Source organism: Triticum urartu, chromosome 2A, assembly GCF_056163025.1.
Source record: "Triticum urartu cultivar PI428250 chromosome 2A, HENAU_Tu73, whole genome shotgun sequence".
NCBI lineage: Eukaryota > Viridiplantae > Streptophyta > Magnoliopsida > Poales > Poaceae > Triticum > Triticum urartu.
The window spans coordinates 510275742-510297168 of NC_141874.1; the positions used below are offsets into that span (position 1 = coordinate 510275742).

Below are 21427 nucleotides of genomic sequence, written 5' to 3' on the forward strand. Positions count from 1 at the left end.
CCCTTCTTCTTCCCTTTACCTTTTTTCTTAAAACTGGTGGTTTTGCTAACCATCAACACTTGATTCTCCTTTTTGATTTCTACCTCCGCGGCCTTTAGCATCGCGAAGAGCTCGGGAATTGTCTTATTCATCCCTTGCATATTATAGTTCATCATGAAGCTTTTGTAGCTTGGTGGCAGTGATTGAAGAACTCTGTCAATGACACTATCAACAGGAAGATTAACTCCCAGTTGAGTCAAGTGATTATGATACCCAGACATTTTGAGTATATGCTCACTGACAGAACTATTCTCCTCCATCTTGCAGCTATAGAACTTATTGGAGACTTCATATCTCTCAATCCGGGCATTTTCTTGAAATATTAACTTCAACTCCTGGAACATCTCATATGCTCCATGACGTTCAAAACGTTGTTGAAGTCCCGGTTCTAAGCCGTAAAGCATGGCACACTGAACTATCGAGTAGTCATCAGCTTTACTCTGCTAGACGTTCTTAATGTCATCAGCAGCATCTGCAGCAGGCCTAGTACCCAGCGGTGCTTCCAGGACGTAATTCTTCTATGCAACAATGAGGATAATCCTCAAGTTACGGACCCAGTCCGTGTAATTGCTACCATCATCTTTCAACTTTGCTTTCTCAAGGAACGTATTAAAATTCAATGGAACAACAACACGGGCCATCTATCTACAACAACATAGATAAGCAAAATACTATCAGGTACTAAGTTCATGATACATTTAAGTTCAATTAATCATATTACTTAAGAACTCCCACTTAGATAGACATCCCTCTAATCATCTAAGTGATCACGTGATCCATATCAACTAAACCATAACCGATCATCACGTGAAATGGAGTAGTTTTCAATGGTGAACATCACTATGTTGATCATATCTACTATATGATTCACGCTCGACCTTTCGGTCTCAGTGTTCCGAGGCCATATCTGCATATGCTAGGCTCGTCAAGTTTAACCCGAGTATTCTGCGTGTGCAAAACTGGCTTGCACCCGTTGTAGATGGACGTATAGCTTATCACACCCGATCATCACGTGGTGTCTCGGCACGACGAACTTTGGTAACGGTGCATACTCAGGGAGAACACTTTTATCTTGAAATTTAGTGAGAGATCATCTTATAATGCTACCATCAAACAAAGCAAAATAAGATGCTAAAGGATAAACATCACATGTAATCAATATAAGTGATATGATATGGTCATCATCATCTTGTGCTTGTGATCTCCATCTCCGAAGCACCGTCATGATCACCATCGTCACCGGCGCGACACCTTGATCTCCATCGTAGCATCGTTGTCGTCTCGCCAACTATTGCTTCTACGACTATCGCTACCACTTAGTGATAAAGTAAAGCAATTACAGGGCGATTGCATTGCATGCAATAAAGCGACAACCATATGGCTCCTGCTAGTTGCCGATAACTCCGTTACAAAACATGATCATCTCATACAATAAATATAGCATCATGTCTTGACCATATCACATCACAACATGAACTAGGTATGATGATACCGACGATCGAATCTTGGGCAAGTAACATACCGATGACAAAGGGAACAACGTATGTTGCTATGCGGTTTGACCGGTAAAGATCTTCGTAGAATATGTAGGAACCAATATGAGCATCCAGGTTCTGCTATTGGTTATTGACCGAAGATGAGTCTCGACCATGTCTACATAGTTCTCGAACCCGTAGGGTCAGCACACTTAACGTTCGATGACGATATGTATTGTGAGTTATGTGATTTGATGTACCGAAGGTTGTTCGGAGTCCCGGATATGATCATGGACATGACGAGGAGTCTCGAAATGGTCAAGACATAAAGATTGATATATTGGAAGGTTATGTTTGGACACTAGAAAGGTTTTGGATAGGTTTGGACATTTTCCGGAGTACCGGGGGGTTACCGGAACCCCCCGGGGGTTGATGGGCCTTCATGGGCCTTAGTGGAAGAGAGGAGGAGGCGGCCAGGTGGAGGCGCGCGCCCCCAAGCCAAATCCAAATTGGGGGGGGCTCCCTTTCCTTCTCTCCTTCCTTCCCCTCCTAGTTGGACTAGGAAAGGGGGGAACCTACTCCTAGTAGGAGTTGGATTCCCCCCCTTGGGGCGCGCCCCATGAGGCCGGCCGGCCCCCTCCTCCCCCCTTTATATACGGGGGAGGGGGCACCCCATAGACACACAAGTTGATTTCTTAGCCGTGTGCGGTGCCCCCCTTCACAGATTTCCACCTCGGTCATATTGTCGTAGTGCTTAGACGAAGCCCTGTGTTAGTAACTTCATCATCACTGTCAACACGTCGTCATGCTGACGAAACTCTCCCTCGGCCTCGGCTGGATCTAGAGTTCGAGGAACGTCACCGAGCGGAACGTGTGCAGATCGTGGAGGTGACGTGCGTTCGGTACTTGATCGGTTGGATCGCGAAGACGTTCAATTACATCAACTGCGTTACTTAACGCTTCCGCTTTCGGTCTATGAGGATACGTAGACACTCTCCCCTCTCGTTGCTATGCATCTCCTAGATAGATCTTGCGTGATCGTAGGAATTTTTTTGAAATACTGCGTTCCCCATCAGCTACACGTTACCAGCGAAGGGGATAACATCCTGGAAAGTTTTTCCGGAGTTTGGTATTTTTGGACAGACAAACCGGAGGGGAAATGTTCGATGTTCGCTATGCTAGGGACGCGTGACAGATGAACGGAGAGTGTATTCGGACCCGTCTCGTCGTTCTTAGCAACTTTCATGTATAAAATTTTTTCATCCGAGCTACGGTTTATTTTCTATGAATTTTTAAAATTTTAATGATATTTTGCAATTTAATTTAATTCGAAAATGGACTTATTGTAACATCAAGACATCATCATGACATCAACGGTCAACTCTGACCGCTGACTAGTCAAACAGGACAGTGGGGCCCATCTGTCATGGACTCAACTAATTAAGCCGGTTTAATTAGACTAATCCAGTTCATTAGGCTAATTAAGCAATGTTAAGTAAGTTAGTTAATTACCAAATTAATTAATTAATTAATTTTTTATTTTTAAAAATCTTTTTTAACAGGGGGCCAGGCCCCACCTGCCATAGGCAAGTGGCCTAGCGGGGCGGGTTTAATGGGCGCGGGCGCCCGTGGAGGCCAAAGCCTGCCCGGGGCGGGGCGAGGCCGTGGCCTCGACGAGGCTCACCGCAGTGGGGCACGAGGGCCACGACGGCGGAGCCGGTAGTCGCGGCCGGCGAGATCGGGGTGGGGGAAGCGAGCGCGAGGCGCCAGCGAGCGGTGCACGGCGCAGCGGCGGAGGCAGGCGCGGCGTGCGGGCGACTGCAGTCGCGAGTGCGGGCCGGCGGTGGCGGGGTAGCAGGGTGGAGCCGGCGCGGCTAGTCAAGCGGGGCGCGGGCGCGCGGTCGGAACGGGACGAGCGGGGGTGCAGGCGCCGATGGCGGGACGAGCGGGCTGCGGGCGTCAGCGGGGAGCCGTCCGCGCGACGCTGAGGTAAGCGGCGCGGGCGGAGCCGAGCGGCACGGGGACGCTGTGAGGCCAGGCGGGCGGAGGCTTGATGCGTGCACGGGAAGCGAGGCGCAGTTCACAGTCGCGGGCGCGAGCCAAGGCGTGCGGCAACACAGGCGAAGCGCGAGCTCAGCGCGGTTAGCGGGGGGTCAGGGAAGGCACGGCGAGCGCGGCCAATGGCCGGGGACCGAGCGGCGCGGGCAAAGTTCTACGATGCCAAATAAGGAGGAGTAGGAGCAGGGGTAGCACGCGATGCTCGCCGCCGTTGCTGAGAAGGCCCGAGGAGAGTCGAGCCGGCTGAAGATGGAGACGACCGTTAGGGGGGCCACACCCCTGAGATGCGTGTCGCCTCTTTGAACATGCAACAACACCAGCTTGCATTGCTACCCCCTTCCCCCCGGGCCTCCGTCCCGTCTAACCATGGAGCGGTTGACCACGAGATCTAGTCTTTTAACTTCTCACGGACGGGCTTTGACCAGTGGATCTCTGCACCCGGTTGTGTCAGGTCGGCCCGTAGGGACACCCGGGAGCAACATCCGGGCCAAACCCACAGCTACATCCACCGTGTAGACCCAACGCGTCCGTTTCTCCCCTCCAGGTGCCGGCGCCGTCCATGAGGGGGGCACACCGCGGACGTGAGGGGGGTCACACTTTGGAGACGGGTGTCGGGCGTTTGCAACCGCCACAAATTTTTTGTCGGCATAGCTATTTTTTATTTTAATAAAATATAATGATCTATATTCAAAAGAACATGACCGCACATTATTAACGTGCTTGAAAAAATACAAACTATATATATATATATATTCATAATATATGAAAAAAAATACAAACTACATATATATTCATATTATGTTTATATTTAACATGCTGCATGTTAGTTGATATAATAATACATAAAAAAGCTTAAAAAAATATATGAAAAAAAGTCTACCTATGCCGGCCGTCGGCATAGAGACGGCCAGGTTTTAGGCGGCGGGCGGCGTGCCGCGGATCGCTGACGTGGCAGGTATGCCGACGGCAGCCGTCGACATATGTTTTGGACGGTGCGGCCCGGATCGGTGACGTGGCGTGCGGACCTATGCCGACGGCCCCCCGCCTCGGCCGTCGGCATAGCTCTGACGACGTTAGCCGCCCGTCAACAGCGGGGTCGCCGGGCCCACCACTATGCCGACGGCCCTTGTAAGCCGACGGCAGCTGTCGGCGTACTTGCAGATAGGCCGACGGCCGTTCTATGCCGACGGGTGCCGTCGGCTTAGCTCCGTCTAACCCGACGGCCTGGATACGCCGACGGCCAGGACCAGGCTGTCGGCATATCTCCGAGGAACCCGACGGTGGCCGTCGGCATTGTTTTGGCCGTCGGGGTAGCACCCTGTTCCGGTAGTGTCCCAAGGAAGAAGTCAAGCTCAAGGCGATGTCATGGGGCGTCTGGGTCCTCGTGGCTCGACGTAGACGGCCCGGGGAGGAGACGAAGACGACGGGAAGGCGGTTGAGGACGACGATGATGTTGGGGATGAGCGCGGTGGCTGGGGAATCGATGAAGGCGGCGGCGACGGTTGCATACGGGGGCCTCTCCAGATCAGGGAGGAGAACGAGGGGAAGGGGAAAAACTGGGGTTAGGGTTCGGAGGGGGGTCGCTGCGACGTTCTTATCCACCAAGAGGACCGCGGGATGCCCAACACGGCGATTGCAACGGCCACGGTGGGGGTGGATGCGTCCCACACCATGGCCCCTGTCTCCTGTAGCGGGAGGTGGAGGAAAAGCCAGTTGGGCTAGGCCAAAAGCACTATGGTCATCAATGACCCAGTTGCACAGCAGTTTAGTAAGGCCATTTTCTATTTTCCCTTTTATGCAATTCAGTTAGCCACTGTTCGTATTTATTTGAGTGACAAAATGAATTTAGTCAAACTTGAAATTTGGCACATAATTCGAGAACAACATTGTGGCGTTGCATAAAAAGTTTTAGAGCCAACGAAATTATTCAAGCATTTTTAGAAATTGAATAGGTCAATTAGTATGCTGCTGGGCCACTTTATACTTTCCTAGGGATTAAAGGGAGAGTCAAATGATGTTGGTTGCCACATGACAAATATCCATGCATTATTTACCACACTTTGAACATTTTAGTTTTCATGTTTGGAAAATTTGAATTTCTGACTTTGAATTTGAGTTTGAACATGAACAATGATTTGGATCAAGTGAGGATTAGCAACAGTAATATGATGATGTGGCACCATTAGCAGGGGTTTACTGTAGCTTAATTATCCGGACATCACAACCTATGAGAGCTCACTATGTCTGGTCGCTAGTACACCCGGGCCAATAACCGAGCTGTTCCAACTTTTAAGAAACTTGACTGGGTGATAGTAACCATCGACTGGGACTATAAATATCTCCGTGCCTTGATTCGGGCACTAGAAAGAATTGAGGCCTTATCGGATCATACTTCATTGCTAACCGATTTTGGTCAACCAACTCTAGGCTCTAACCCTCCATAGTTTAATTTTGAATTGGGATGGCTCACTAGAGAGGGATTCCATGACCTTGTTCAGAAAGTGTGGGCGCGTCAACCTCGGGGTAACACACCCATTCAACGATGGAACAATCGAATTCGTGCCTTGCGCCAATTCCTTCATGGATGGGCTAAACACACCGTCAGAATATACATAAAAGAAAAGTTGTGACTATCTACCTTAATCAATATCCTTGATAAAATTGCAGGGGTTTGAGGCCACTTTCTGCCAAGGAGATTGAGCAAAAAAGCCATCTAAATGAGCAGATTGCCCGCCTTTTATGCGAGGAAGAGATTAAGTGGTACCAACGTTGCAAGGTCAACTCGCTTGTTCAAGGGGATGATAATACGAAATACTTTCAAATGCCGGCCAATGGCAGGCATAGAAAGAAACATATCTTCGCTCTTGACCAGAACGAATGCCGTATTGAGGGGGATGCTCCGCTCAGAAACTTCATTACTAAGTACTACAAATAGCTCTTTGGACCTTCAGTTGAAAGTCCTTTTGAGCTGGACGAGCCTCTTACTCATGACATCCCTCAAGTTTGGGTGCGGAAAATGAGTTTTTAACCTCTCCATTCTTCGAGGAAGAAATTCGGACCACAGTGTTTCAAATGGAACACAACAAGTCTTCGGGACCGGACGGTTTTCCGGTGGAGTTTTATCAATATTTTTGGGATATGATTAAGGAGGACTTGGTTCAATTGTTTACCCAATTGCATGCCAAAAACCTTGATATCGCTCGTTTAAACTTTGGGGAAATTATTCTATTACCCAATACTAAGGAGGTTGTCGTATTCAACATTATCGCCCGATTTGCCTTCTAAATGCCAACTTCAAAGTCTTTACGAAGGTTGCAACAGTTGAATCGGTGGCTGACCACATGATCAAACCCACTCAAACAACATTTAAGCAAGGACGCAACATATTAGATGGAGTTGTACTGCATGAAACTGTTCATGAGCTTCGCCGTAAAAAGTTGAGTGGAGTCATCTTCAAAATTGACTTCGAAAAAGCCTATGCTAAAGTCAAATGGCCCTTTCTTTTGCAAACTTTACGCATGAAAGGTGTTTCTCCAAAATGGTGTAGATGGGTAGGGAGTTCTGTTTCCAAAGGTAGTGTGGCTATCAAAGTCAACGATGATGTTAACAACTACTTTTAGACTAGGAAGGGGCTTCGCCAAGGGGACCTCATATCCCCTATTTTATTCAACATTGTGGCCGGTATGTTAGGCATCCTTGTTGAGCAGGCTAAGGTGGCCAGTCAGATTAGCGGTGCCATTCCTCATTTGGTAGAAGACGGTCTATTTTATTCTACAATATGTGGATGACACTATACTTTTTATGGATCACGACCTAGATAAAGCAAGAAACCTTTAAGCTGCTTCTATGTGCCTTTGAGGAACTCTCTAGTCTCAAAATTAATTTTCATAAGAGTGAGCTTTTCTGCTTCAGCGATGCTGCCGAGTCCACATCTGAGTTTGCTGAGATTTTTGGCTGCCAGCTCGGGAATTTCCGGTTCGGTATCTAGGTATTCCGACACACTATCGGCGTTTAACTATCACTGAGTGGAAGCACGTGGGAGAGAGACCTGAGAAGCATCTAGCCGGTTGGAAGGCTAAATTCTTGTCATATGGGGGGCTATTGATTTTGATCAATTATGTCCTTGACAATATGGTTCTATACATGTTGTCATTCTTTCACTTACCGAAAGGGGTTCTTCAGCGTCTCGATTACTTCAGATCCGGATTTTTTGGCAGTGTGATAATGAATCCAAGAAATATCGACTAGCTAGGTGGAGCTTATTATGCCGACCTAAAAGTCAAGGGGGCATTGGGATTAAAGTTCTTGGGATTAAAAAATCGCTCTTTTGAGTAAATGGATTTACAAACTACTCACCGAGAATGGCGTGTGGCAGGAAATCATTTGTAACAAGTATGTGTGGTCCAAAGACATTTCACAAGTTCATTGGAAACCCGATGATTCACATTTTTGGAGTGGCGTGATGAAGGCCAAGAAATTCTTTTTCCAATTTGGCACTTTCTCGGTTAGGGACGGTTCTCAGATTCGTTTCTAAGAAGACACCTGGCTGGGGGCCACCCCACTTAAGGTTCAATACTCTACCTTGTACAAGATCTTTCGACATAAATTCGTCACAATCAAACAAGGTTTGGGACATGAAAACCCTGATATTTCTTTCTGGGGGGGCCTTTTAGGACCTTGCTTGGCAGCATGGAATGAATTACTCCTTCATATGTAGGCCATTCAACGGTCAGACGAATCAGATAAGGTTCGATGGAATTTGCATCAAAACGACAGGTTTTCAGTCAAATCCTTATACAATGCAATGGTTCATCGTGAAGTTCCGGTTGATAACAAGAAAATGTGGAAGCTCAAAATTCCTCTAAGAGTGAAGATTTTTCTCCTGTTTCTAAACAGAGGGGTCATCTTGACTAGAGATAATGCAAGGTAGCAAGACATGTGTCTTTTGTCAACATGACGAGCCCATTAAACACTTATTTTTGAGTGTAAGTTTGCTTGTGTAGTCTGGGCCATAGTTCAAGTAGCTTCATATCTATACCCCCACGTAGTGCACATAACATGTTCGACAATTGATTGTGGGGTATTGATAAACAATTTTTTGCACACATCGTTGTGGGAGCAGCTGCCTTATGCTGAGTATTGTGGCTTATCAAGAATGATGTGGTTTTTACAATAAATGTGTTTCATCACCTGTGCAGTTTATTCATGCATGTATGTGATGGCTCTGTACTTGGTCTATCCTGCAGAGGTTGGAGGACAGAGACCTTTTTATGATGGCGTCTACACGGTTGGAGCATATGGCCAGAAAGGTTTTCTCTCTCCATGGATGGCGGTGTAATATCCGGAGAGGAGCTGCCGCACCCTAGGCTGGATTGATTTATTTTCTACTATAAAACGATGATTATTTTTGGGTCCTTTGGACTTGGTAGCTGTGTGCATTTTGCTATGCAGAGGCCGCCCATTCTTTGGATGCAGTTGTATCACCTTAATATATCACTTCAATGAAATGTCCTTTGTCGGAAAAAAATTCCATATGAAGTGCCTTCCATATCCTGTGGCGACTATGTTAGAGTTGCTCTTAGTGGGGATTGTAAAAAAAAGTTCCAGATTTTGATTCGTTTTCAAAAAATTGTCCATGTTTGCACTCTCTCAAACGAGTGACCTTCACCATTTTGAGATCCGAGGGAGAAAAGAGCGGAACATTCTGCATTGTGGTTTGCACTAGGCGACAGACGATTTCTAATGCCGTGGCGGAAAGATCACCTGGTTCCAGCAGCTCAAGCAGGTGGCGCCCCACGTGTTTCTCTTTCCCTCTCTCCAAAAAAAAGTGGCGCCCCACATATCATTTCTCTGAAAATGTTAGCAGTAGTCCGTAACCCACGACCCTTGCACATAATGCTATGCCTGGAAGGCTGGAACTTCTTTTCAAGCAGAGAAAATCTCGTTTCTATCGTGTCAATGTCACGCCCTAAGCGAGGAGACATTAGCTCTCGAGTCTCGACTTTCACTGCAGCGGAGAAAAGAAACCTTGGGCATAAGTGCATAATTGTCACCAGCGGGAGTTCAAGCCGGATCCCTGCTAGATGTTCAGGGCTCAGTCAGCATAGTGAAGGACATTCGCGCAACGCAACTCAGCGCTAAGCACTAATCTACATGACATTTCCCGAGAGCAACAGCAGACGGAGGATCGGCGCGGGGCGGATTGGTCTCCGAGCCTCCTACTTCGTCGGCGAGGTTGGTCTCCGCTGTGCAAACCGGCCCGGTGTCCGCCAATGGCTGCGGCTGTTCGGTTCGCAGCGCACCCGCCCCTGTTTCTGAACTTCTTTCATACAGATCCTTCTTCAGTAGAACAGTTCCAGGGATCGAGACCAGCCTGATCTTGCTCAGCTTCTTCTTGTCACAGTCTTCGATGGGCCTGAACCCGAATGCTGATGTCCATGTATCGACTAGGTTTGGTATCGCGAACAGAAGCAGCATTTCTACCTCCAGAGATTTCAGCATCTGTCGAAAATATCGGGTATGCATAAGTTTTAGGGTAGCAACTTTATCTGAATTATTAAACCGTACACATGAGGTAGAAGATATTTTATGCAGTACAAGTCATGCAAAACATACAGCTGCTGCTCAATAAACCATCAGTTGTTTTTTTACCCCCAAGAAAAATAATCAATTGGTTCTGAATTTACGTACTTCGCAAAATTTGATAGCTAGCCAAGCAGATCTGAGAAGGAACCTACAGGTAGATATTCATGTCCTAAGACGGCTATACACATGGATTATACTTAATATGATGCTTCGGCAAGGCAACACAACTTTAAGAAACAGTCCAAGCAGGTAACAAAAGCGCCAATGCCTACTTATCTTCATACCTCCTCAATGTAATCCACCAGTTGCCTGCACATCCCCTGTTGCCGATTCTCAGAACAAGTAGCTATCAGCGGCATCTCTGCTACAGTTGTGCCATGTAACCTGCAGCGATAACAATATTTTAACTCCACATGCTCACCTCATCACTAGAAATTATCTGTTCACATAATACCTGATGGATGCCACAGAAAGGAGGTTGTCATCCTTTTCCAGGACTACAGTATAGAACCCCTTGTAATCCAAATGTACAAAGTCGGACCTGGCAAAGAAATATAAAGGGTAAAATGGAGATCTTAAGTAATATACATGAGATTATAGGGAACTAAAATAAGCAAAATAAAGTAAATATGCAGTGAGCATGTTAAGGAGTTTAAAAAATCTGATTCAGCTCACCTCCAGTTATACACAATAGGGGGCATTATGTCTACCCCTGTCCTCGGGTCGAAGATGGGCAAGAAGCATTCTTCCAAAATACTCAAAGCAATAATTAATTTCATGCTGCACTCAGCCAGGAGAGCAATGTCTGAAGCCGAGTGAACCTTCTGATCATCATTATTACGAAGTATGGTGCAAGAAAAGCCATCATCGAGGTGGTCAGGCATTCCAACACGAGAACGCATGCTTGTATAAATCTGAAAGTTTCAGAACAAGACCAGCCTCCTTAAGTAAAAGTTTCTGCTATCTTCAGCAACATATACAGCTATAAAAGTTATAGAACAAGTATAATCTTTGAGTGTACCTGCTGGCACCTTCTTTCACAAAACCAAGTACCAAGTCCACTTCTCTGATTGCACACAACTTTACCAGATATGCATTTTACGTGATCTGGAGGAAATGAATAGATAAATAAAATATACCCATTATAATTGAACAAGCAACGTAATGAATGAGTTATTAACAAAGATATTCTAAGAACTGTTGGGTCTTTCTCTAGGCCTGAGTAATATTTGAATCCAGAACTATGGTAAGAAGTTTTGTGCAATCCGGAATTGTATTGCCATAAAATGGATGGCTACTGATGTAGATTAACTATTGCTACAACATGAAGATTACATAAATAAATACTCATAAGCTGTGCCTGCGTCTGTGTTTGATCAGTTCTGAATCAACAATGTATGAGAAAAAAAACTTCTATCGAAAAAATACTCGACCAACCAGGCACTATGACCTGTGGTATTGTATTAAGAATGACCCAGACACTGGTCACTCCACAGAATAAATTCTGCCTCATCGGCCAAGCGCCGCTCGGTTCTCCAGTGCACCACTAAGATTTTTTACAAAAAGCATGGATAATAACAATATTAAAATATTTACCCTTAAATACAGTAACAAATACATATGGGATGCGAACTATATTTTGTCAAATAAAGCAATACGATAAGATACCAATGACGATGCAAGTGAGACATTACATCGATATTCACACTGTGAGCATTCTAAAGCATGTAGGAGACCTCCTGGCGCCTTTGAATTGACCACTTCTCCACAAACATTGCACAGGCAACTAGAGCAATACCAGTTGCCATCTGGAACTTCCTGATAAAAAATACAATGCAATAGGAACAAATCAGTAATATTAGTTAAAACTTGTGTCTTACTGTGCTAAAGATGACAAGATCGATAACAAATATGTACTCATGGTTATGGCAAATACAATAGATAAATCAATAATGTAAGTTACAAAAAAGTTGTCCTGTCATGCCGATGCAAAATATGATTTCCAGAATGGGTACACAAGTTATATCACATTCAGGATGAAAGTAAAGTATTAAGTACATGTCCGCACCAATCAATCGAATACAGACAAAGCAATGATAAAAAAGATGTAGCAGTGAATAAAGACTGCTTATTGCTATGAAGTTGATTTGGGTGTGGCATGGCAGTTAGAACAATCACGGGGACATGATTAGTAGTGACAAACCATTCTTTTTCTTTTGCTACATTATATCAGTGGCACAGCAATTTTTGGAAACGTCATTTCAGTAGCATCCAGGGATTAAAAGAGACAGTGTTGGTGCAATAATTTGCCTCCTTGTGTTTTGGAGATTACTGTCAGAAACAGTGAGGGACTAATGTATTTGCTAGTGCACACAGAGACTATAGGTCCCTGGAGTCAAGAGGAGTTTGGTACAAACTCCGAAGATAATCACCTGTGCTGCAGTGAAGATTATCATCGAAGATTATGCGTGACGAAGTTGACCCCCAAATAATTGCTGACGTGAAGTAATTGCCTCGGTACATGGTCCGAGATTTGACTGCAGCTGAGAAGAATGGAGGCGGAGAAAAGACGTAGTATTTTCTTTCGGTAGTTCATTTTCTCTTTCTTGAGTCATAGGACCACCGTACTATTAAAAGGGGTATAGTGTTCGAAACTTTTGTTTCTCTGATGCTAAACTGAAACCTACGAGAGTTGAGAGAAATCTCTTTGCGTTCTGAAACATTACTTGCCAGCCAGAGACGTTGTTCTTCTGGGCTGCGAGAGATCTGCTTCGGACCGAAGAGTCAACTTACTTGTTCCTCAAGTAAAGTTGCCAGGTGCATTTGAAATCCAACCGTTGGAAACGTGTCGGTTGGTCATTGGCTAGTTGTCATGTCCAAACTGGCCTTTCCCCCTCGGGAAGACCGCGGCTATAAATAGCCACCCCATTCCAACATGAATCGTTGGCTGCTCAGTGTGATTCTGACTAGTTTCTCTGAGCGCCCACTCTTCGAAAGATTTGAGTTTAAAATCCACTGAGAGAAAAACCCCAAAGCCGAAAAACTAGATAGTGGTTTAGCATCACAAAGATCTAAGTTTAGTACGCTCCACCTTTTACTCTTTTACTCTTGAGAGCTGCCAACTCTCTAGACGGTTAGGTGCCAAGTTCTTCAGTGACCAAGAGTAATTGTGGTTCACGAAGACAAAGTCTGTGAAGGTTATGGAGATCGCCTCAAGTATCTACCTCGAGTGATCAGCACGAGTTGACGAACTTGTTGTCAAGGAAAACAAGACAAAAAGAGCTTATCTTTTGTGTTAAATCACAAGTCCCTACAACCAGACGTAGCTCTTTTGCAGAAGAGTGAACTAGTCTACCAAATCCCTTGTCGCCATTGAGCATCACCGGTTTCATCTTAACCATGTTTACCTTCGCTTGTTTACCCTCGGTTAAGTTTCAGTCATGTGATTTCTCTTCGGTACTCATGCTTAATTTGCTTCGGTAGTTTTTTAACGTAGTCTTGTATCTGTTTACTTCTTTTCCACTGTCGTGTTTTGAGAGATCTGAAGTTTCCCTAAAGAAACTTTAAATCTCCCATTCACCCCCTCTGGTCGACATATTTTGTTCCTACACATAGTTCGTTTCAGACTCGTGGTGCATGGGGGTTTTGGCTATGGCAGCAGAAATCAAGGAGAGGATGTCTTAACCTTTGCTTTAGCCTATGACATGATAGTACCGAACACCCTCTTTAAAAAAAGAGAATCCCATCTAGTGACTTTTAGTAGTGGTCAATACTCTAGCCAGATTAATTTCGTCCTCTCGAGATGAGAATACAGGCGTAGTTGCCTAGATTGTAAGGTGATATTTGGAGAGAATGTTGTCCTTCAAGATAAGCTTGTGGATGTTGACTTAGCTTCCGGATACATGTCCGGTGTGATAAGCGCACCAAAGTGGTGGAAGCTCAAGGGGAGGCATTTCTGGCATTCAATGAGAGGGTTATTAAGGAGGGCTCTTGGGGGGAAGGAGGTGATGCAAACAATATGTGAATGAAGATGGTGACTTGTCTTCGGAAGTTGGCTTCAGAGGAGTTTGAGGTGACCAAGGAAAGTAGAAGCAAAGCTAAAGATACTTGATGGTGGAGCGACGATGTCCAAAAGGCTATTAAGACTCGCAGTGCATGGGGGCTTTGGTTATAGCAGCATGAATCAAGAAGAAGAGGATGTCTTAAGCTTTGCTTTAGCCTACGACATGATCGTAGCTAACACCCTCTTTAAAAAGAGGGTATCCCATCTAGTAACTTTTAGTAGTGGTCAACACTCTAGCCAGATTAATTTTGTTCTCTCGAGACGAGAAGACGGGCGTGTTTGCCTAGATTGTAAGGTGATACTTGGAAAGAGTGTTGTCTGTCAACAAAAGCTTGTGGTGGCTATTAAGGAGAAGAAAGGCTGGTTCAAACACCTACACCCAGATAGGAGTGCAGACAATATAAAGAAGTACAAGGTGGCAAAGAATACCACAAAGCAAGCTGTGAGTGAAGCAAGGGTTCGAGCGTATGAGGACTTTTAGCAACGTTTAAATATGAGGGAAGGCAAAAGGGACATCTTAAGATGGCCAAGATCCGAAATAGGAAGACCAAGGATGTGAGCCAAGTCAAACGCATCAAATATGGAGCAGATCGACTACTAGTGAAGGACGAGGAGATCAAGAATAGATGGTGATAGTACTTTGACGAACTGCTCAATGGAGAGAACGAGAGATCTGCCATTGAATTGGGCGACTCCTTTGATGATACCAGCAGACGTTTTGTGCGACGAATCCAGGAGCCCAGGATCAGTGAGACTTTAAAAAAGGATGAAAGGAAGCAAGTTCATGAACCATGATTGTATCCCCATTGAGGCGTGGAAATGCCTAGGAGACACAACGACAATATGAATAACTAAGCTTTTCAACCTTATTTTTCGGTCAACAAGATGCCTGAGGAATGAAGGCGAAGTATATTTGTATCAATCTTCAAGAATAAGAGGGATGTTCAAAGTTTTACTAATTACCATGGAACTAAGCTGATTAACCATACAATGAAGCTATGGGAGAGAGCCATTGACCACCGATTAAGAAGAATGACAAGCGTGACGAAAAATAAGTTTGGTTTTATGCCTGGGAGGTCGGCCATGAAAGCTATTTTCCTTGGTACTCAAACTTACGGAGAGATACCAGGAGCAATAGAAGGACCTCCATCATTAACTTGGAGAAGGCCTACGATAAGATACCGGGGAATGTCATGTGATGGACCTTGAAGAAATACAAAGTCCCAACAAAGTACATTACCCTCATCAAAGACATGTACGATGATGTTTTGACAAGTGTTCAAACAAGTGATGGTGCCACTGATGACTTTCCAATTAAAATAGGAATGCATCAAGGGTTGGCTTTGAGCCCTTATATTTTTTGCTTTGGTGATGGATGAGGTCACAAGGGATATACAAAGAGATATCCCATGGTGTATGCTCTTTGCGGATGATGTGGTGCTAGTCGATGATAATCAGATAGGCATTAATAGAAAGTTAGAACCGTGGAAACAAACTTTGGAATAGAAATGTTTAAGCTTAGTAGATCTAAAACTGAGTACATGAGGTGTAGTTTCAGTACTACTAGGCACGAGGAGGAGGTTAGCCTTTATGGACAGGCGGTACCTCAGAAGGACACCTTCTGATATGTGGGTCAATGTTGCAGAAGGATGGTGATATCGACGAAGATCTAAGTCATCAAATCAAAGTCAGATGGATGAAGTTGCACCAAGCTTCTGGCGCCCTTTGTGACAAGAGGGTGCAACACAAGTTAAAAGGCAATTTCTATAGGACGACGATTCGACCTGCGATGTTGTATGGTGCAAAATATTGGCCAACTAAAAGGCGACATGTCCAATAGTTAAGTGTAGCAGAGATGCACATGCTGAGATGGATATGGGGCCACACAAGAAAGGATCGGGTCTGAAATGATGATATACATGATAAGAGTTAGGATAGCACCAAATATACAACACGGTCCTCCAAAAACGCCTGTGCATAGCAGAAGGATAAAGTGTGCTGATAATATCAAGAGAGGTCGGGATAGACCAAACTTGACATGGGGGAGTCCATAAAGAGAGACCGGAAGGACTGGAATATCACCAAAGAACTAGTCATGGAGAGTGGTGTGTGAAAGTTAGCTATCCACATGACAGAACCATGACTAGGTTTTGAGATCTTATGAATTTCAACTCTAGCCTACCCCAACCATTTTGGGAATAAAAGGCTTTGTTGTTCATAGTTCATTTCAGAGTCGTCATAAACTGATTTCTGATTTGGTTAGTTTCCCAGAAAGTACATCTACATAGCTCTATATTTTGGCTAACTAAAGAAAAGGGAAACATTTCGAAAACAAACCTGACAAGGCAAGCAGGCCTGATGGTAACTAGCAGGGCAGTTGTCACAGCATATTAGTTCACCGACATCACCACATAATCCACAAGTGTCATCATTTTCATCTGCTTGTACTGACATAGTATCTTTTGCACGTTCTTTCCTCTTCTTTTGCTCTATAAACCACGCTTGAAGCTGACATAGGCTGTAAGATTTACCAGAACCCAAGAAAAGATTCAGGGTCAGAGTTTCTTGTTTGAGACCTGCATGGCACCTAAAGTTGGACATTGTAAATATGGTGTCACAACACCGGCACCTTATGCCATGCTCGGTTATGTTCCCATCTTTCAACACGTTCTTAGGTCCTGGCCTTCTATACTGGAGAATATTCATTGTACAAACAATGCCCATCTCAAGTAATTTGCTCAACACCGTTCTTGCACTTTTAGGGAACTTCTGCCGTCCGCATTTTTTTTCATTCTCCAGGCGAGACCTCGGAAGAGATTTCAAGCCAATTCTATTTATGAGCATTCGATTATAATGGTTCCTGTAACGCGCGGTCAGCCTATGTATTACAGCTGTCATCAAAAGATCATCCTCGTCAAACCTGCATTTACGCGTCCATGGTTGTTTCTTTCGAAATTTGACATCCTTTTTGGGTGGTTGTTCTGACACGAGCTGTTTTGGGGGTTCACTGCTATCTTCAGCTTGTTCCTTGTGCTCTTTAATTTCGGGCACTAGAGTCAAAGAGACCTGCTCACGACTTGATGCACTTATCTGTACTTCCTCACAACGTGTCACACACCTAGTAGGATTCTCAGCTGTACTACTATCCATGCATTGACCAATTATGGAGTCGCTTATAAGACCATCATTTACTTTCTGTTTCTTTTCACGAACTTCATCTTGGATATCTGCAGCGTCCTGTGACCTTTTTTGATTCGAAGAAGCATGCTCACTGCTTGTTGCACCTATCTGTTCTTTCCCATTGTGAACTACAAAGCTAGCTGGAACCTCAGTTGTAATGTCCATATTCTTACCAATTGCACAATGACTTGCATGAACACTATTTACTTTCTGTTTCTTTCTACGGACATCATCTTTGATACCTGCAACCTTCTCACACCTTTTTTGACCATTTTTACTTGGATCAGACTCTGATATCTCCCTTTGTTCAGATGTTCGTGCTTCATTCTGCATGTTCAGCTCACCACAATGTCCAGACACCTTTGAGTTTGGTTCAGAAGAAGGGCCACAGATCAACTGGTTAGGAGGTTCTGGGTTTATGACTTCCCAACCAATTGGAGAACCCTCACTATCAAGATATAAAAATCCCTGAATCAAGCTCGCTTCATAGGCAGATGTCTGGATTTCCAGCTGCATGTTTGCCCCCATGCTATCATGGGAAAAATTAAGACAACTCAACGTGTCTTGATTAAATGTACTGTTGTTCATGAAAGAGAGTCTCCCGTCTTGTGGGGACACAAACAGTACTTGTGGTTCGGAGATCTTCAATGGGCCACCAGTGGCTCCAGATGGTACCCATCCTGTTTTTGTCATCTGTTCCAAGCTCATGTCTTTAGCTTCCAAGTTTGTACCCTTCGCTTTTAATAGTGACAGTGTACCAGAGGAAGGTCCACCCCTTACATCATCATTTCCTACTTGGAATCCAGGTACAACAACAACATCGTGTTCATTGTTGATATCATCTCTGATAACTTCTAAGGGTGTATCCTTTTCTGCTAACAGAGACAATGCACCAGCTGAAGGTTCATCCCTCACATGTACATTTCCTGCTTGGAATCCAGGTACAACAATATCATGTTCATTGTTGACATCATCTCTGATAGCTTCTAAGCGTGCATCCTTTTCTTCTGGTAGTGATAATGTACCGGACGAAGGTCCACCCCTTCCATCCTCAGTTCCTGCTTGGTAATCAGAGACAACTGCAGCAGCATGATGTTCATTGCTGACACCATCTGTCGTTCCAAGGATCATCTCATCCACCTCGTGAGAAAACAACAGGTCTGGTCTTATGAGCAACTTGTCAGAAGGACTGTCTGCAGAGTTACCCATATCGGCGGCGATTTCCATTGCTTCACCGGCATGAGAACTTGGAACCTTGATTTGCACATCTTCAACCAGCTGATCTGAAGCATAACTAGGCGGAAAATATGGTGGGTCGGACTCATCTCGAGTATCCTGAACCATTTTACAGTATGGAAATTCTCTTTTTGTACTAAAGCAAGTAGGCATTGAACTGTGCTCTGTTGCATCTTGGAAACCTTTCACTATATGATGAGGAATATTTCTGACGCTTCTTTCATTCATTTCTTGCATGGTCAAGTACCTTTGCTGCACTTCATATTGGCTATGCTTGCTTGTTCCAAATATAAAAGACTGCTCATTGTGCAGAGAATTTTCCTCTTTGTGAGGCTGGCCATCAGATAGAAGAAGCGGCAGAAGACTTCTCCGTGACTTGGGATGTGTGTCGCTATAGTTGCTTGAATACTTAATCGCAACTGGCTTGTTAACATTCCTGCGACTCAAGCGACTCAACAGCTTAATGTCGCTGCAATTGAGGATTGTAACTCTGCTGTTCACAGCTTTCAGTGCCACTCCGTTCCGCAGAGCTGCGACCTTCTTATCGATGCAAACTACTGCCATGAAAGGATCGAGGAGTTGCCACTGGTGGAGGAAGGATAGAGATTGCTTCGGGCGCCGGACCTCGTGCTCTAAGCATAACAGTGTGTTCTTCAAATCATAACAAAATTCATACATGTTGAACCATTCCTTTCCATAGTAATTCCCATCAAATCGGGACGAATGAATAAGCAACCACTGGCCAAAGCATTTCCAAGCCTTAGGAAGAGAAGCTAGGCGGATTTCTTTGTCGGGCGACTCGAACATGAGGTCGACCTTACTCTTGTCCCCCCTTTCCTTGCCCTCGATCTTCCAACCGGCGTCCATCATCAGAAGATGTGCGTGCAGCCGGAGATGGTTCCAGAGCATTCCAAAGCCACCACGGCCATCCCGTCGCTGTGCGACCACACTGTTAATGTCAACCCTCCCCCAATCCAGAATACTGCATTGTTTTGCTCTCTGGCTCCTGCGTATCACAGCCCTGCGAGTGTACACCCGATCACCGGAAGGTGGCGTCTCTTGTACCACGAGTTCACATTCAGAAGGCCTGCCATGATGATCTGTACAAGGCATTGCATTCTGCATCTGTTGATTAGCACTATGATATAAAACATGATAGCTTGATAGGCTGCCGTGAGTAAAGGACTCGACTATGCGGCAGTAGACCATCCTGTTGCTGGATGCAGAGCCGGATGGTGTGCTAGCTGGTACCAATGCTTTGATTGCGCCTGGTAGCGAAGTGGTCTGCCCGCTGCCAAAAATGCCCTCAAGGATTTGTTTTTCCTGCTCAGAACCATCAAACGTGTCTTCTCTCAGCTCAGCAACTTTCTCTCCAAACAGCATTGTTGCGATATCCTCCTCCTTCATGCCTATTCCCACCAGGAAGTCTACCTCATCCATCCTGTTTAGTGGTGCAAACTGAAGCAATCACACTGCAATGAAGGGATAAACACAGTTAGAGCACACATATTTGCAACATCAGAAAAATCCCAACCTGGCAAAGACCTAATGCACCAAAGAATCACCAGAAGCATCAAAAGAGGTAAGCTATGTCTGCAAAAAACAGAGACATGTAAAACCAATAGGGCACCAAGAACTGAAGTAAAATCCAGGACAGAGTAATGATAGCAGTTGCATTTCAACTATAATTTTTTGCCTTACTGAACTGAAACCACACATCAGAGTGGCAGGCCCTGAAAGGCTGGACCTGAACCAGAATAATATTTCATCATCGCAACGCAAGTATGGTAGCAGGAATTTTCTCCCCCAAAACAATAATGAAAAATCAATCACCATCCAATATATCTCCAATATAAAGAGCAAAAAGGGGCAGGGGGAAAAAAATACCCCCATCCTACATCCGCATGCATCAAGAGCTCTACCCAACATTCCGGTATTTCACCCGTCCGCATTAGCAGGGCAGGCAGATAGATCACACCATCCATCTGGCGCACCGAACAGGCAGGCTGCGAGCGAGCGATTCCCCAATCCAAGAACCAGATGCGAGGAGGAAGAAGATGTACAGCTAACATACCAAGAACAGGCGACGCCGAGGGGAGCAATGGGCGCATCAATGGCGGCGCCCTGAGCCGCCGCTGGCCGTCCGTGACTGTGGGCAAGAAGAGGCACCGCTTTATCCCCACCATCCCCTCTCCATTGGAGATGTCGCCTACTCTCTCTCTCTCTCTCTCCCCCCTATCCACCAAGCTCTGTCTGTCTGTTTCTTTCGCCGAGACCACCGCGCCGAACAGTGATGACACTAGCTTTGCCCCGGGGCGCGCGCACAAAGTCTCTCCCTCGCGCGGGGAGGGAGGCGGCAGGGCCGTGGCAGGGCGCAACCGGAATGCTGTCCCCGTTATTTTTTTCCCCGTGGCGAGGGGCGTACGTACTGCCCACACCGCTCTCTGGGTCGCTGCTTCCGGCCTCCATGTGTGTGACATGCAGCAGTCTCGGGAGTCTGGCTGTGGGCGTGCGTAAATGGACTGGTGCGTGCGTGGGCTTGGCGACCACTAGTCGAAGCTGGCTGGACACCTGGGACTTGCGCACGTAGCGGCGAACCCGTGACATGTGTGATTGGAGGAACTAAGTGGTTGTTTGGATAGAGGAAATTAGCAATAGGATTATAGAAAATGCGTTTTAAGCTGATTTCTAGGAAAATCAGTTTTATCTACGTTTTTATGAATAATCAGTTTATGAAAAACTATGTTTGGTTACGTAGATAGCCCCGTGACTCGTTAATCTTTGCTCGTCA

General features: G+C 45.4%; 1 protein-coding gene across 1 annotated transcript; it reads right to left on the reverse strand.

The window, feature by feature from the left end:
* Positions 1–9586: 9586 nt before the first annotated feature.
* On the reverse strand, positions 9587–21081 carry LOC125538311 (uncharacterized). The gene is made up of 8 exons (XM_048701575.2): positions 20711–21081; positions 16558–20108; positions 11852–11975; positions 11179–11264; positions 10833–11071; positions 10612–10698; positions 10442–10541; positions 9587–10073 (listed from the first exon to the last, which is right to left on the reverse strand). The coding sequence occupies exons 2-8, from the start codon at positions 20074–20076 to the stop codon at positions 9717–9719; spliced, it is 4512 nt and encodes a 1503-aa protein (XP_048557532.1). The 5' UTR covers positions 20077–20108; positions 20711–21081; the 3' UTR covers positions 9587–9716.
* Between the last annotated feature and the right edge of the window lie 346 nt (positions 21082–21427).